At 42.7% G+C, this 14,877-nt stretch overlaps 1 protein-coding gene across 2 annotated transcripts in view; it reads left to right on the forward strand.

The window, feature by feature from the left end:
- MEGF6 (multiple EGF like domains 6) overlaps positions 1-14,877 on the forward strand; it is a 433,964-nt gene that overhangs the window by 362,950 nt on the left and 56,137 nt on the right. For both annotated transcript variants that reach the window (XM_088452600.1, XM_088452601.1), the window contains exons 12-14: positions 810-932; positions 3,765-3,923; positions 6,965-7,096. In XM_088452600.1, the coding sequence (XP_088308726.1) occupies positions 810-932; positions 3,765-3,923; positions 6,965-7,096 (414 nt within the window). The remainder of the gene's footprint in view (positions 1-809; positions 933-3,764; positions 3,924-6,964; positions 7,097-14,877) is intronic.

A 14,877-nucleotide genomic window follows, 5' to 3' on the forward strand; every position in this document is an offset into this window, starting at 1 on the left:
CATTTTCCGGTGTTTGGGACCAAATTGCTGATTGTCATTTGCTTTCATACCTTACCAGATTTTCATTCCAACCAATCAACTAGTTGGCTGGTTGGAGAGATAATCTTTAGATGTGTGGCCAGCTTTACATTTATTCCTGGACAGGAATTCAGTAATTGAACATCTTTAAGGCAGTCAGGACTCTGGAGCATCCTGTGCATGTACTATACAAGCAGACTTAAGCTGCATACACACGTAAAGATTTTCTGTCCAACCATCCAAACAGTTGACTGGTTGGAATGAAAATCTGGTAACGTATGGGAGTAACTGATGATCAGCAATTTGCTCCTAAATGCCAGAAAACAGATGAAAATGGTCGTCAGACAAGTTTGTTAAATGTTTGATCTAAATAATTTGTTAAAACAACAGTTTTTGTCCATTTTCCGGCGTTTGGGAGCAAATTGATGATTGTCATTTGCTTTCATACCTTACCAGATTATTTTCAATCACCCAATCAACTAGTTGGATGGTTGGACAGAAAATCTTTACGTGTGTATGCAGCTTGAGAGTATAGAGGATGGCTTTTCTAAATATAGTCCCGATGTTGTTGAGGACTCCCCAAAAAGTTGATTTGTGTTAAGCACAAAGCATAGGTTCACAAAAATGCACTTCCAGGCTGGAAATGTTGTCACATGGGAGAGAAGCAGGTCCTCATTGGTGTTCAAAAACTTTTTGTAAAATACTATAAGTTTAAGGTTTGTGCAGTGGCTGCTGGTGGAACGGTTTGTATGGTTTCTGTCCACCACTAATGCAGTTCTTTTTCTGCCTAGATGTGGATGAATGTCTACTGAACAACGGAGGATGCGGCCAGGTCTGCGAGAACCTTCCTGGCTCCTTCGTATGTAGCTGCAATACTGGCTACAGGCTGGATGCGGACAGCAAAGGCTGCAATGGTAATGCCCGGTCCTTCTCATTATCCTTCCTGCTGATATTGCTCTGTATAGACACAGGTTTAATTGTCCACTAAACAATGTACAACCCCAGAGGGGTGTGTCTGGAGCCCAACTGAAATTAATTAATAGATTATATTTCCTTATTAAAGGGACCATTTATGAATGAATAAAAGAGCTCCCTTTGCCTAATCTCAGAGGAGCCATTATGTAAAGCATTCTTATTCTCTTCTTATCAGTTCACTAGTGATCGCTTGGGGATCAGTGGGGGGGGGGGGCTTTGGGAGGTAAATGTAAGGATACAAGGGGTATTGTTTAGCTGGGTTAGCCCTGCCAGCTGCCGAAAGCTCAGCCTTATGTGTTGCACCTGGCATTCTCGCATAAGTTATAAACTAAGTAACTTAGGCAAATAATTTGTGAAAGATGCACCAACACATGCCACAGGGTACATATTACACACTATTCCTCACCAGCATTCTTGCCTCAATCGCTTCAATGCACAGTCCCAGATGCTGAGCCACACTCTTTACTCCTTTACCCACATGGTAGGGAATGATCTCCATGTCCTCCTGGCGTTGGCAGGTGCACACATTACCAAAGTCCACGATTCATTTGCAGCTGGACCTTTGTCACCATTCAACCAGCCTATCTGGAGCCATAACCCCACATCAGTACTGTCAAGGAGAATGACCCCTAGAGCTACTCCCAGGGGCTGACAGTAGAGCTCCAACAGTCCTTTACACACTACCGGGTCACTTGCCATGTGTCGCTCCAGCATGTCTGCTAAAGCAGGATGTGATGCAGTGGGACACCTGCTTCCTGAGCATAGACCTCATGGGAAGAGGCACATTACAGAACTAAGGGCATGCACACCTGCTACATACTGCCTTGTGCCTTGGTTTTGTACCTATGTACCCTAATGGTCTGCCCAGTAAGCACTGCAAGCTACTCGCCTACTTTGAAAGTGCACCTTGCTGTATGGATAGGAGGAAAAGCCCTTATAGATGCACTCTGCAAAAGTTGAAATATTATCAGGAAAGCCTTCACTCAGCTCAAAATACTGATCTACTGCATATGTGGCCATCCTGCTCCATAAAGCTATGTGTCATAGTGGAAATCTGGGTGCGCTTGTGGAAATGAAGGTGCGCAACAAGCCCAAAGTTCCTTTTTGCTGCCTGTTTTGCACTCCATTAATATACAACAGTGAATCAGCCATTTTTGGATGTGAGACAATAATCTAATGTTTTCCATTAAATTAATATGCTGTATGCTCATCCACATTGGTTAAGCCCTCAGAATGGCTACTTCCATGGAATGTTGGCAAAATATTAATGGTTAAAGCCTCAGAATGGCTACCTCCATGGAATGTTGGCAAGATATTAATGGCTACCCCCATGGAATGTTAGTTAGATATTAATGGTTAAACCCTCAGAATGGCTACCACCGCTGCATGTTGGCAAACTATTAATGGGTAAACCCTCAGAAATGGCTACCTTAATGGCATGTTGGCAAAATATTAATGGTTAAACTCTTAGAATGGCTACCTCCACAACATGTTGGCGTAATATTAATGGTTAAACCCTGCATCCGTGGAATGTTGGCAAGATATTAATGGATAAATCCTCAGAATTGCTACTCCCATGGAATGTTGGCAAGATATTAATGGGTAAACCCTCAAAATGGCTACCTCCCTGGAATGTTGGCAAAATATTTATGGTTAAACCCTCAGAATGGCTACCTCCATGGAATGTTGGCAACATATTTAAGGTTAAACCCTCAGAATGGCTACCTCCATGGACTGTTGGCAATATTTTTATGGTTAAACCCTCAGAATGGCTACCTCCATGGAATGTTGGCAATATATTTATGGTTAAACCCTCAGAAAACATATAAATGCACAAAAACAACCCATAGCAAACAGTAAGATGGATTTGACAACATACAACTAACATGGATATCTTGAATTGTCAACCTTCCCCCTCAATTGTCTGCATATTCGGAGTTAGTATAAATTATTTAAAAAATTAGACACAAAGTGCAACACGGTTACATATGAACTTAGCATAAAGACTAGTGGACAAAGGGCCTGATTCAGAGTTGGGAATAGAGAGAGAGATAGCACTTAACTGTGTACCTGGACAAACCATGTTGCAATGCAAGGGGTGTAAATAATTTTTTTTTTTTGCATGTATGGTAAATACTGGCTGCTTTTACATGTAGCCCACAAATACTGCATAGCTTTAGTATTACTCTACAATTTAGATGTCAGTTTGGACACCTCCCTCCCAAATCTAAATCTATCTGCACATTGTAAATCTGCCCCCCCTGCAGTGCAACATGGTTTCACCAAGATGATCAGTTGAGAGAGATATCTCTCTCTATTCCCAACTCTGAATCAGGCCCAAAGACAACAACGAAATGGGATTACAACAAAACGTAAGTAAATACAAAAAGCCACACTACACAACTGCATATAAAGATCATGAAGTCTTAGGATGAAAGAATTAGGGTTCAGGACTACAGTTGCTACCCGTGAAGTAAACCAACCCCCCACACATATTTATTATGTTTATTATCTGCCTTGTAACAGGCCCTCCTCAAGTGAAGTCCCCAGAGCTCATACTGATACTCAAACTGATAACCCATTTACCTGTTAACTCGGGACCCTGGGGCGGGCATGCCTAGACCTTTATTCCAAATATGGTCAAATTTGTTTTTGACTTTTTGAGTAGTACTCAGTTTAACAGTGGTATTAACCAAGGATAACCAAGAGTTACGCTCTCTTACATTACTGTATGTATTTTTTATTTTATTCTTTTGCGCTCTTCTCTCCAGCTGTCCAGGAAGCAGGTTCCAGGCGCCGCCCGGTTGAATACTCCCTCCCTCAGGTTACTCTATTGAGGGATGAATTCTCCCAAATATTTGATGATGACGAGTATGATGAAGAGGAGGAGGCAGAAGCCCGAGGGGAGCACACGCTCTCGGAGTCATTCGGTAACCAATACCTGCGTGGTTATTTCTTTACGTCCATTTACATTACATATTTAGCTGTGGCTGAATGTTTCCACTTATAACGACATGACCCATAAGCACTTATCCACTTACCCAGTTATTACTGTAATTAGCCATTGTTAGCTCGCAATAGGAATTGTGTCTCTCATATGGAAAATGCTATTCAATTATATAGTAAATGATATCCTTTTCTTACACAATGGCACGTGGTTGCATGTGGTTTTAATAATACTTATAAGTTATTACTGTTTATTCTACACGTCTAAGCTGATTTGTCTGTTATTATAGTATAGGCAAGGATCAAATGCTATTACAGGTTGAGTCTCCCATATCCAAATATTCCGAAATACGGAATATTCCGAAATACGGAATATTTTTAGCATGACTGGAAAAGTGAAACCTTTGCTTTCTGATTGTTCAATGTACACAAACTTTGTTTAAAGCACACATAATTAAAAATATAGTATAAAATAACCTTCAGGCTGTGTGTATAAGGTATATATGAAACATAAATGAATTTCATGTATGTACACAAACTTTTTTTGATGCACAAAATTATTAAAAATATAGTATAAAATGACTTTCAGGCTATGTCCATAAGGTGTATATAAAACATAAAATCATTCTGTGTTTAGATTTGGGTTCCATTCCCAAGATATTTCATTATTTTATGCAATTATTCCAAAATACGGAATATTCCGATATCCAAAATACCCCTGGTCCCAAGCATTTTGGATATGGGAGACTCAACCTGTACATGTAACTCAGTCTTAGGGAACTTGGGGAGGAGAAGGAAAGAGCTGGAAGGTGCAACGAGTATCCCAGTGCTCAATGACTATCTCAGCGGGTCATGTTTTCCAGCTTACCGATCGGGAGCACATGTGTATTCCTTGGTGACTTGCTCATTCTAATAGATGAACAGCATCTGTGTAGCTTGAAGGTCATTTGGGTACCGGGGTTCGAGGGCCAATTTCCCAAAATTCTGGAGACCTTATGGGGCCAATGTATTAATATTACCGTGGCCACACAGGCAATTAGCACTCCTCCTCACCGCATATCACCGGCGATTTGGAATGTTTGGGTTTTGTATGTCCTGTTTAATTCAGGTCTCCTTTTGGCGCCCACTCCTAAGCGGTGTTTTCTCTCTGCAAAGAGTATGGGTCTTAGACATGCACTAAGAGCTCGATTCAGACCCACTCGCTAGATGCGTATGCAAATTCAGCTAACTAACAGCAAGGCAGGCGATCGCACGGCAAGGCATAGGCACACCCACTATGTCTTGGCGTGCGATCGCCCTGTGTATGCAGACGCCCACCAGCCTGTCTTAAGACACCCACTTATAAACGTCATCTCCAGGAAGTGTATGCAACCGTCAGTACCACCGGAAGCGAACGGAGCGCTTGTGGTTGACCCTACCCAACCGCAAGCACTGCGAGCACTTCAGTGTAAAATCCAGCCAGGTGACGTGTACTATGACGCTGCGTCTTAATTATGCATGCCTCTGAAATGGCGTTGGGACACTTAGGCACACCTGCGTTCGCACATCCACTCCCCCATATTCACAGACCAACCCCTGTCACCACCCACATACGGCTTCTCCTGTCACTCTCTCGGCTGGGCAGTCTATGCGCAGCGAGCGAACGCTTCCTGATCGCTCGGACTGGTTCGCGCAGCCGTTACGATGCGTACGCATGCGCACAATGCAAATATCGGCAGTCTGCGTGCGAACGCTTCCTATCGAGCAGGTCTGAATCAGGCCCTAAGTCCGAATCCACATAATGATCCCACCTTGCCTGAATGAAGGCCATACAGTTGTGATCATATTGCATGAACAAATCATTCTCGTTAGACAATGGTTAAGAGGATCCCAGGCAGCATTATACAGGCGACTGAACGTTTTTATGCTCTAGAGACAAATTTGGGAACAACTTCATTTGATATAAAGAGATATAAACAAATGCAATGGACTGTATCAACAGTGACAAGAGTGGAGAAGTGGACCAGTGGTGCCCAATTAGCTTGTACCAGTCATTTCATAGAATGTACAGTAGTTAAGTGCTGCCTGGAAGCTGATTGGTTGCTATGGGCAAGTTCTCCACACTTTCCACTGCTTGATACGTTAACCCCTAAATCTGTCACTGTTTGATGCCGGTGGACCACAGGGTCTCATGAAGAGAAGGGGAGACGTATCAAGCCTTAGGGGTCTATTTACTAAGCAGTGTTAGGAGACAGAGTGAAAAGTGATAAGGTGCCAGCCAATCAGCTCCCAACTGTCATCTCACAGGCTGTGTTTGAAAAATGACAGTTGGGAGCTGATTGGCTGGCACCTTATCACTTTTCACTCTGGGGTCTATTTATCAAGCAGTGAAAAGTGTGGAGAAGTGGACTAGTGGAGTAGTTGACCATAGCAACCAATCAGCTTTAATGTTGCATTTATCAAGTACAGTCTGTAAAATAATAGGTAGGAGCTGATTGGTGGCTATGGGCAACTTCTCCACTGGTCTAATTCTCTACTCCTTTCACTGCTTGATAAATAGACCCCTCTGTCTCCTAACACTGCTTAGTAACTAGACCCCTTGGAGAGAGAGAAAATAGTAAAGTGGGCCGGTCATTTCATAGACTGTGTTAGATAAATGACAGAATTTGATTGGTTGCTTTGTGCAACTTCTCTATTTTATCTCTCTCCAAGGTTTGATACACCTCCCCCAGAGAGAGAGACAGAACAGGAAAAAATAACATGAGGTTGTAATGTAATAGCACCTAAAGGTACTTTTCAAGTGTGCAAACACATTAACGTTGCTCATAGCATCCGGCCACCAGTCTGAGCACGTTCAGTTGTGTGTTAGCCGGCTGCTTACAGTGCAAGAGATGGAGCTGTTTACCAAATACACTGTGAGGAGTGTGGGGGTCACAGTCACCAAACTGGTTCAGTTACTTCTGTTTTGTAAAAAAAAATAAAAAATAATAATAATAATAAAAATCACCTGTTGGTTACTGTTATTTGTATGGACCTTTTTTTTTAGTTTGTTTCGACGGTACATTTGGCTCGGACTGCACGCTGACATGTGATGACTGCCAGAACGATGGGACATGTAACGCGGAGGAGGACGGCTGTATATGCTCTGCTGGATGGACCGGGCTTATATGTAACCAGAGTAAGACATTTAACTTTAATGTAGCACTTAATGTATTGTCTCATCCATTTGTTTGTAGATACTCAGTACGTTTATATGGTTGGGGACATTGTACATGGACAAATTAATTTTTTATCCATAACCACAAATAAAGGAGAGTCCCAGTCATACTGTGCGTATAAAGAGTTGGCAACAGGGGATGTAGTTATTATACCGACAGCCCAGATGCCGCTGATTGCGTCAGTGTAGTGGAATAAGTGTCACCCCGTGGTTAGTAATTACACGTTTGTCCTAGAACAACTGGACCTTAAGTGTTCTGCACAGAATATCTCCCAACCACACAACAGGGAAGAATAGATTTATAGTGTCACACCAACCCCATCTATTAAAGCTCTCTCTATATATAACATTATACAGAATTGAATAGCGGTTCTGTGGATTGATATAAGGCAAAATCGGAACTTAAAGACAGTGTCGTTCATCTGTACAGCACTGTGACGTCTGGCTTCATTGTTTTCATTGTCTTATTTTCAGTGGTTCCCAACCTTTGGGGGAGATTTATCAAGACTCCTTAGGAGTGGAGAAGAGCACAAGTGTGGAAGTTACCCATAGCAACCAATAAGCTCCTACCTAGTATTTGTCAAGCACATTCTATAATGGTAGGTAGAAACTAGTTGCTATGGGCAACTGGTCCTCTTCTCCACACTTTAGAAGGCTGGATCGCCCCCATAGAGGATGAATCCAGCTTTATAGTTCTTATTAGAAAATAAGCCCCGGCTGTCACAGAATTCCATCACTCTGACACATTGCAGTGTAGAGGGAACTCTGCTCCTATGTCTCGAAAACATTGCGTGAACCCCTTTATCTCCTGGGTGACCTCAGGAGGTTCATCCCTCTCCACTTCGCTCTGCCAGCACCGGGGCGATTCAGAATGTTTTACAACGCGCTGAATATAAGATAGAGATCTGCTCCATCTGACTCTACAGAGCGTTGGTGTGAAAATCTCGCTGCATTTGTGCAAATTGAGGCACAGGATGGAACCAAAGGAGTTTGATGAGTTCTCACACCCTCGTCTCAGCAGGTCTCGCTGACTTTACGCTAAAGTGCTTGCGTGTTAGCGGTAGTGCTGGAGTCCACAACAATCTTCTATCGTATATAGCCCCTTAGCTGAAGAAATGGGACGAGTGTGTAACAACTACTCACATCCTGTCGGAAGCCGGGAGATGAGTTGTATGTGGAGCTCGAGCTACCTAGCGACTTGTTATAGTGCATTAGGAATATAACCGCATACACAAACTGGTGTTGGACATCTTCTGGCGGCATCATTTGCCCAGCTCGTCAATAGTCCTGTAGCTTCTAATAGATCATTTTCTGCCATCCAGAACCTCTTGGGGCCATTGAAGCTGTGATATTACATTGAATGTCCAGCTGTATTGTATTTTTTATGTTCTTTATTCATTTTTTACAGCTGTGAAACTGCATAAACACCGGCTATGCTACTATAGCTTTGCTGCTTTTTGCATTTACACTATAATGATCGTCTACATCATCCTTACTAAGCAGTCCCTACGTTATTTAATTGGCTGTAACATCTATTCCTATATATTGTGCGGTAAGGGAGTGCCACATCATCTGCGGGATAAATCATTCTACCCGTGGCAGCCAAGTTGTTAGTTTATGGAAGTTTGGGCACAATTCTAGTTTAAATCACTGTATTGCTTTGGTTTGGCTATACAGCCGTCTGAGTTGCCTCGCTGACATCCAGTACTAAATTTCTATTGACATAATACTGTTCTTTGCTTCCAAAGTACTTTCCTTACACTTTTACATATGTTGAAAATAGAGATAATTATATTTTAAGCTGATCCGAGGAACATTTGCGTATAACGCATTTTTATATTTCGGGACATTTCATCCTAGTTCAGTTTCCTCAGTGGTAAAACCCAAGACCTGGATCCCAGCTGTGTCCTTGAGCAAAGCTCCCACTTTGTGGTATTGCTGTTCAGGTTTCCAGGAATTATGTGAACTTTTGTTGTTTCCAGTGAAAACATTTTCGTTGGGTCATTTTACTTTCTTCGTAGTCATTCTTCAACCTTTTCAAGTGGGGCAATGAAGTTACCATTTTCTATTTCAATCACTTTATCTTACTGTAGCTACAGTATTTTATTCCAGCAAGACTAATAATTATAATTATTATTTTTATACCTGTTCACATGTTCATCTGTCTTCTCTATCTTCAGTGTTAGTTATGCAAAGATGGCTAGTAATATAACAAGATGGATGTGTGAGGTATGTATTCTATACAGGAGCCTTAAACTTGTGTTTTCTTCTTGTGTCTATTGCAGTTAGTTTGTGTAGTGTGGAAATTTCAGTGCTCTGATTGGCTTAAGTTTGGTTGATCCCAGTGACTGCTTTAATACTCTCATTGGCTACAGCTTAGTCTAGTGCTTTGAATGCCCTGATTGGTTACTGGTTGGGCTATCCTTGTGACTATCCTTGTGACCGGCCTGATTGGCTAAATTTTGGTCTAGCCTTTTGAGTGTTCTGATGCTCTGATTGGCTAAAATTTGGTCTATCCCTCTGAATGTCATTCTCTGATTGGCTACTGGTTGGTTTTGGCCCTACAAAGTGGAAATACAGGGGGCTATAAGAGAGTTGAAGGGTCAACTATGACAAATTCACGATTGCCCAGAGGAATACATCAGGCACCAGTCTCCTCAGTGAAATATGTCAAAAATAAAATTGTCACTGGTCAATGTACAGCCATGGCCAAAAGTTTTGAGAATAACACAAGTATTGGTTTTCCCAAAGTTTGCTGCTACAGTGTTTTTAGACCTTTTTGTCAGATGTTACTATGGTATACTGAAGTAAAATTACAGGCATTTCATAAGTTTCAAAGGTTTTTATTGACAATTACATTAAGTTTATGCAAAGAGTCAATATTTGCAGTGTTGACCCTTCTTATTCAAGACCTCTGCAATTCGCCCTGGCATGCTGTCACTCAACTGCCGGGCCACATACTGACTGATGGCCGCCCATTCTTGCATAATCAATGCTTGGAGTTTGTCAGAATTGTGGGTTTTTGCTTGTACACCCGCCTCTTGAGGATTGACCACAAGTTCTCAAAGGGATTAAGGTCTGTGGAGTTTCCTGGCCATGGACCCAAAAATGTCAATGTTTTTTTCCTCGAGCCACTTAGTTATCACTTTTGCCTTATGGCAAGGTGCTCCATCATGCTGGAAAAGGCATTGTTCATCACCTAACTGTTCTTGGATGGTTGGGAGAAGTTGCTCTTGGAGGATGTTTTGGTACCATTCTTTATTCATGGCTGTGTTCTTAGGTAAAATTGTAAGGGTTCCAACTCCCTTGGCTGAGAAGCAACCCTGCACATGAATGGTCTCAGGATGCTTTACTCTCGGCATAACACAGGATTGATGGTAGCGCTCACCTTTCCTTCTCCGGACAAGCGTTTTTCCAGATGCCCCAAACAATCTGAAAGGGGATTCATCAGAAAAAATAACTTTACCCCATTCATGTGTGGGGTTGCTTCTCAGCCAAGGGAGTGGTTGGGAGAAGTTGCTCTTGGAGGATGTTTTGGTACCATTCTTTATTCATGGCTGTGTTCTTAGGCAAAACTGTGAGTGAGCCCACTCTCTTGGTTGAGAAGCAACCCCACACATGAATGGTCTCAGGATGCTTTACTGTCCTCTCCCATCAGCCATATAACAGTCCCTATAGCCACTACTACTCTGACAGTCTTAGGGGGGTATCCAATTAGCTTTGTGAAAATTATTCTCCGAAAATGGTATCGTGCTATCCAAGTAGCTGCGGTTGTCGCAGGTCCGAAGTCTTCCATAGCAATTATCGCAAATTAGTTTTCACCATCTCTGAGTAAGTGAAAAATTGTGCAAAATCCCCATTTTTGGTCTAAAATGTCAGGACTTGGTGCAGAACCCCTGGAACACCCCCTTAATGACTAATTAGGCAAACATATTTTTTTAATTAGCTTATTTGGGCCAATAATGACATCATTTTTGGGGTGAAAAAGTAAACAGTGCATGAAAATAGGTTCAATGCAGTGGGTTAGGTATTTTGGGGGCTGTATGGATGGGGCAGGTGTTTTAAACATTGCATTGCAGCAGGTGTATTTTAAATTTAAAAAAAAAATGCCCTAAAAATTACTCAAAAATATACTTACACCCCATTTTATGTACCCCTAATTTAACTAGAGCATTACCTTTGTCCAAAAATAAGTGTTTCTATCTTTTTTTACTGTTATAGAACAATGCATTTAACAGCCATTTGACACCATTTAAGAACTCCAAACCCTTTGATTATGGCCAATAAAAGACTTCTATACTATTACCCAATATTAGTTTACCTTTTTTGGGGGCACAGGCTGATTTCCCCATTTTCACCTGTACTTTTCGACAGTCATCCCTGCAAGAATTATCCTGCGACTGTGTTAACGATGGTTTTGCAATAAGATGGCATGATAAACGGGAGCACGCATACATGCGATAAGCTGCAAATTTGTGCGATGGTTCAGTAAAGTTTTCGCCGGAGAAAACTTATCGTTATCGCAGCTAATTGGATACACCCTTAGTTTTTAGTAAATAGCAGTGTATGTACTCCAAATTGACCATCCTTCCCAACCAACCATAGATCGAGATCAATTGGAGGTCAATCATGACCGAAATTTGACCAACTAATGATGTCCCATATGATCTGGACATTTGGTCAATGCGGTAAATGACAGGATCAGTCTGATTTGTGCCTCTAGTTTTCAATATACCTAAGTTGTGATAAAACTTTTTCAATACGTTAAGTACCTGAAATTTTGGCTTCTGCTTGATATTTGTGTCTACTTTGCATAAGTCTAACCACATTTTCCATTTAGTAAACATTTATGTCAAATCACTGCTAGTTCACAGTAGCTTTTTATGAAGCTTAGAAAAACAAGTACTGTAAGTAAATAACAGGCTTAATGTCATAGTGTGGGAGAGGAAGGAAGTATTTGGTGATAACTCACTAGACTTAAGGAGAACAAACCTGGGTCCCCTAAATTAGACTTTGCCCTTGTTGCATTTTGTTGCGATTTATTCAACAAACCAATATCATAAATGAATTCCTGAGACACGTGTTTGCTTTCATTGTCTCGTATCACGTTGCCAAACACTGTTTATTATTATTATAAGCCATTTGCATATTTGAAATAATTGGCAGAATTTGCAACAAATTACAGTAAGTTTAGCGTGAAAATGTTTTTGCTGTCTTATAAGCGTTTACATGCTTCCTGTCCAGCATACGATGTTTCCAAAGAGGCATAGCTTCATCACCGAGCGTGGAGTCTTCTTAAATGACTTCCAGATGCTCAGGTTTTGAATTCCCCACTAGACCCATTCCCCCTATTCCTAAAGGGCATTCTGTCACTTCTTGTAGACCTGTGCAACAGAGTCAGACTGCCCCGTGTCATCCCCTATACCGGAGCCAGCAGGGAGATGCCTACAATGAGGCAATCTGAGGATGTTGTGTCAGACAGCAAGATTTTTTGGGGGGTATGGGAGGGAGGGCAGCAAAAGGATGAGAATAAAAATGTTATAGTGATATGTCATGTACCTCTTATGGAAAGTTAAGTTAATTTTTTGGGAACACAGGGATTTTTTTTAAAGGGCATCCGAGTTGTACACAAATGCTTATGGCCATTTGTGGTCTTTTGCCCGAATTCCCGTTAGTTTGTCAGGTAATACCTTAATGAGTCAAAACCTACTCCTTTATTCCTGTTGCTAGTTCTCTGGAGTTTCAGTCTAAGAATTTAGCCTGACATGTGCCTGGTCTGATGATACCCAAGAATCTTGTTTTCCAAGCCATCCTGTCTATCTCTAGAAAGTTTTACCATTTTACTGAGGACTTCAGCTCATTCTTTCCAGACAAGTAAAACCTATTTTGCCCCATGACCGAGTCTAAAATGTTCTTTTTCATCCCTGATCTTTGGAACATGTCCTTTTCCAGACCTGTGGCCACTGCTGGCAGTGTTCAGTTCTGGTCTGTCTACACTAGGTACAAACCCGATCTGTCTACAGCTTTAATACTAGAACATTAATGCAAAATGTTACTTTCATATTCAACAACCAAGATACTCCAGGGATCTCAATACTGTTACTTACCCAAACCCACACAGCCCAGGAGGTCAGGAAGAGCCCCAATGTTTTCAAACCATAGTCTCGGAGGGGTTGAAGGCTGCTTTCGCACTAGGCTGCTGACGAGTCCGTGGTCTCCTTTATTATAATGGAAAACAGTTCAGGCACTGAGTCTGATGGAATATTTGGGGTGGGCAGGGGGTGGTAAGTGCACCTTTTTAATTTATTTGTGGAATTTCTTTTGACTTCGAAGACCCAATCTCCATCAGTTCGGAACTGGTGCAACGTTGGAGCCTGTCTGCAGATGGTAGAGGGGGTAATTATATCATGATATAAAACCAATCGGGCACTACTCTGGGTGTTTCTTCCAGGCAGCTGAATAACGGAGAGAGTCAGGGGGTCATTCAGACCCGCTCACGAGCAGCAGTACGCTCGCAAGCGGGTCGATGTTCCCCACTGCGCATGCCCACGACGGAGGGAGCTCAGTCGTGCGCATGTGCGAGACCCGGGGAGCGACGGGCTTTCCATCGCTCCGGGTCTCGCACCAAAGGGGGCGTGCTGTCGATGTTGATTGACAGCACGGCCCCTTTGGTGGGCGTGCTGGGGGCGTGCCTGCCAGATGGAGGCGTTCCCATGGGAACGCCTACCATCTGAAGCCGGCCCCACTGACATCACTAGTGATGTCAGTGGGAGTGATTTTGGCTCTGATAGAGCCAAAATCACTCCAGGGCTTGTGGCAGGGAGACCCTACCGCAGGGTCTCCGTCGCAAGTCTGATGGTCGCGATGGTCAAGACCATCGCGACCATCTTTTTGGCCGCTCGCATATGCTGTGGGTGGTCACCCACAGCTATACGAGCAGCCAGGAGGCCGCTCCATTTTCATGGAGGAGGGCCCTGATCCAGAGCGAGCGCTCTGGTCAGAGCATCCGGCTCTGAATCAGGCCCTCAGTCTCCACAAATGGAATACAATAATAGTAATGAATATAAACAGCGCACCAGTGGCCTCAAAGCCTGTAAACATTATTCAATTACTAAGCAGATGAAATACAAAACAAAATTTATTAAAAAACAATAGGTAAGATAAAATTGATATAAAATAAGTAGATAGCAACATACATTTGTAGGCCTTAAAGTTAAATAAGAGTAGATAAAATCAGAAATACTGTGGATGTAAGGGCCCGATTCAGACCCGCTCGCTAGGAAGTGTACGCACGCAGCCAGCCGATTGTTTGCACTCTGTGCATGCGTACGCATCACAATGCGCGTGCGCGAACCAATGCAAGCGATCGGGAAGCATTCGCTCGCTGCGCATAGACAGCCCCGCTGAATGAGTGACAGGAGAAGCCGTTTGTGGGTGGTGACAGGGGCTGGCCACTAGAAAAGAGGGAGTGGAGGTGCGAACGCAGGAGTGCCTGAGCGTCTTAACTCTTAACGCCGTTTCAGAGACGTGCATAATTTAGAGGCAGTGTCATTGTACACGTCATCCGGTTGTATTTCACACTGAATCACTCGCAGTGCTTGCGGCAGGGTACGTGCGCAAGTGGGTGTCTTAAGACAGGCTGGTGAGCGTCTGCATACACAAAGCGATCCCTCGCCAAGACATCGTGGGCCTGCTAATACTTTGGCGTGCGATCACTTGCCTTGCTGAAATTTGCATACACA

Source organism: Taudactylus pleione, unplaced genomic scaffold (assembly GCF_031769625.1).
Source record: "Taudactylus pleione unplaced genomic scaffold, aTauple2 ptg000554l, whole genome shotgun sequence".
NCBI classification, from domain to species: Eukaryota; Metazoa; Chordata; class Amphibia; order Anura; family Myobatrachidae; genus Taudactylus; species Taudactylus pleione.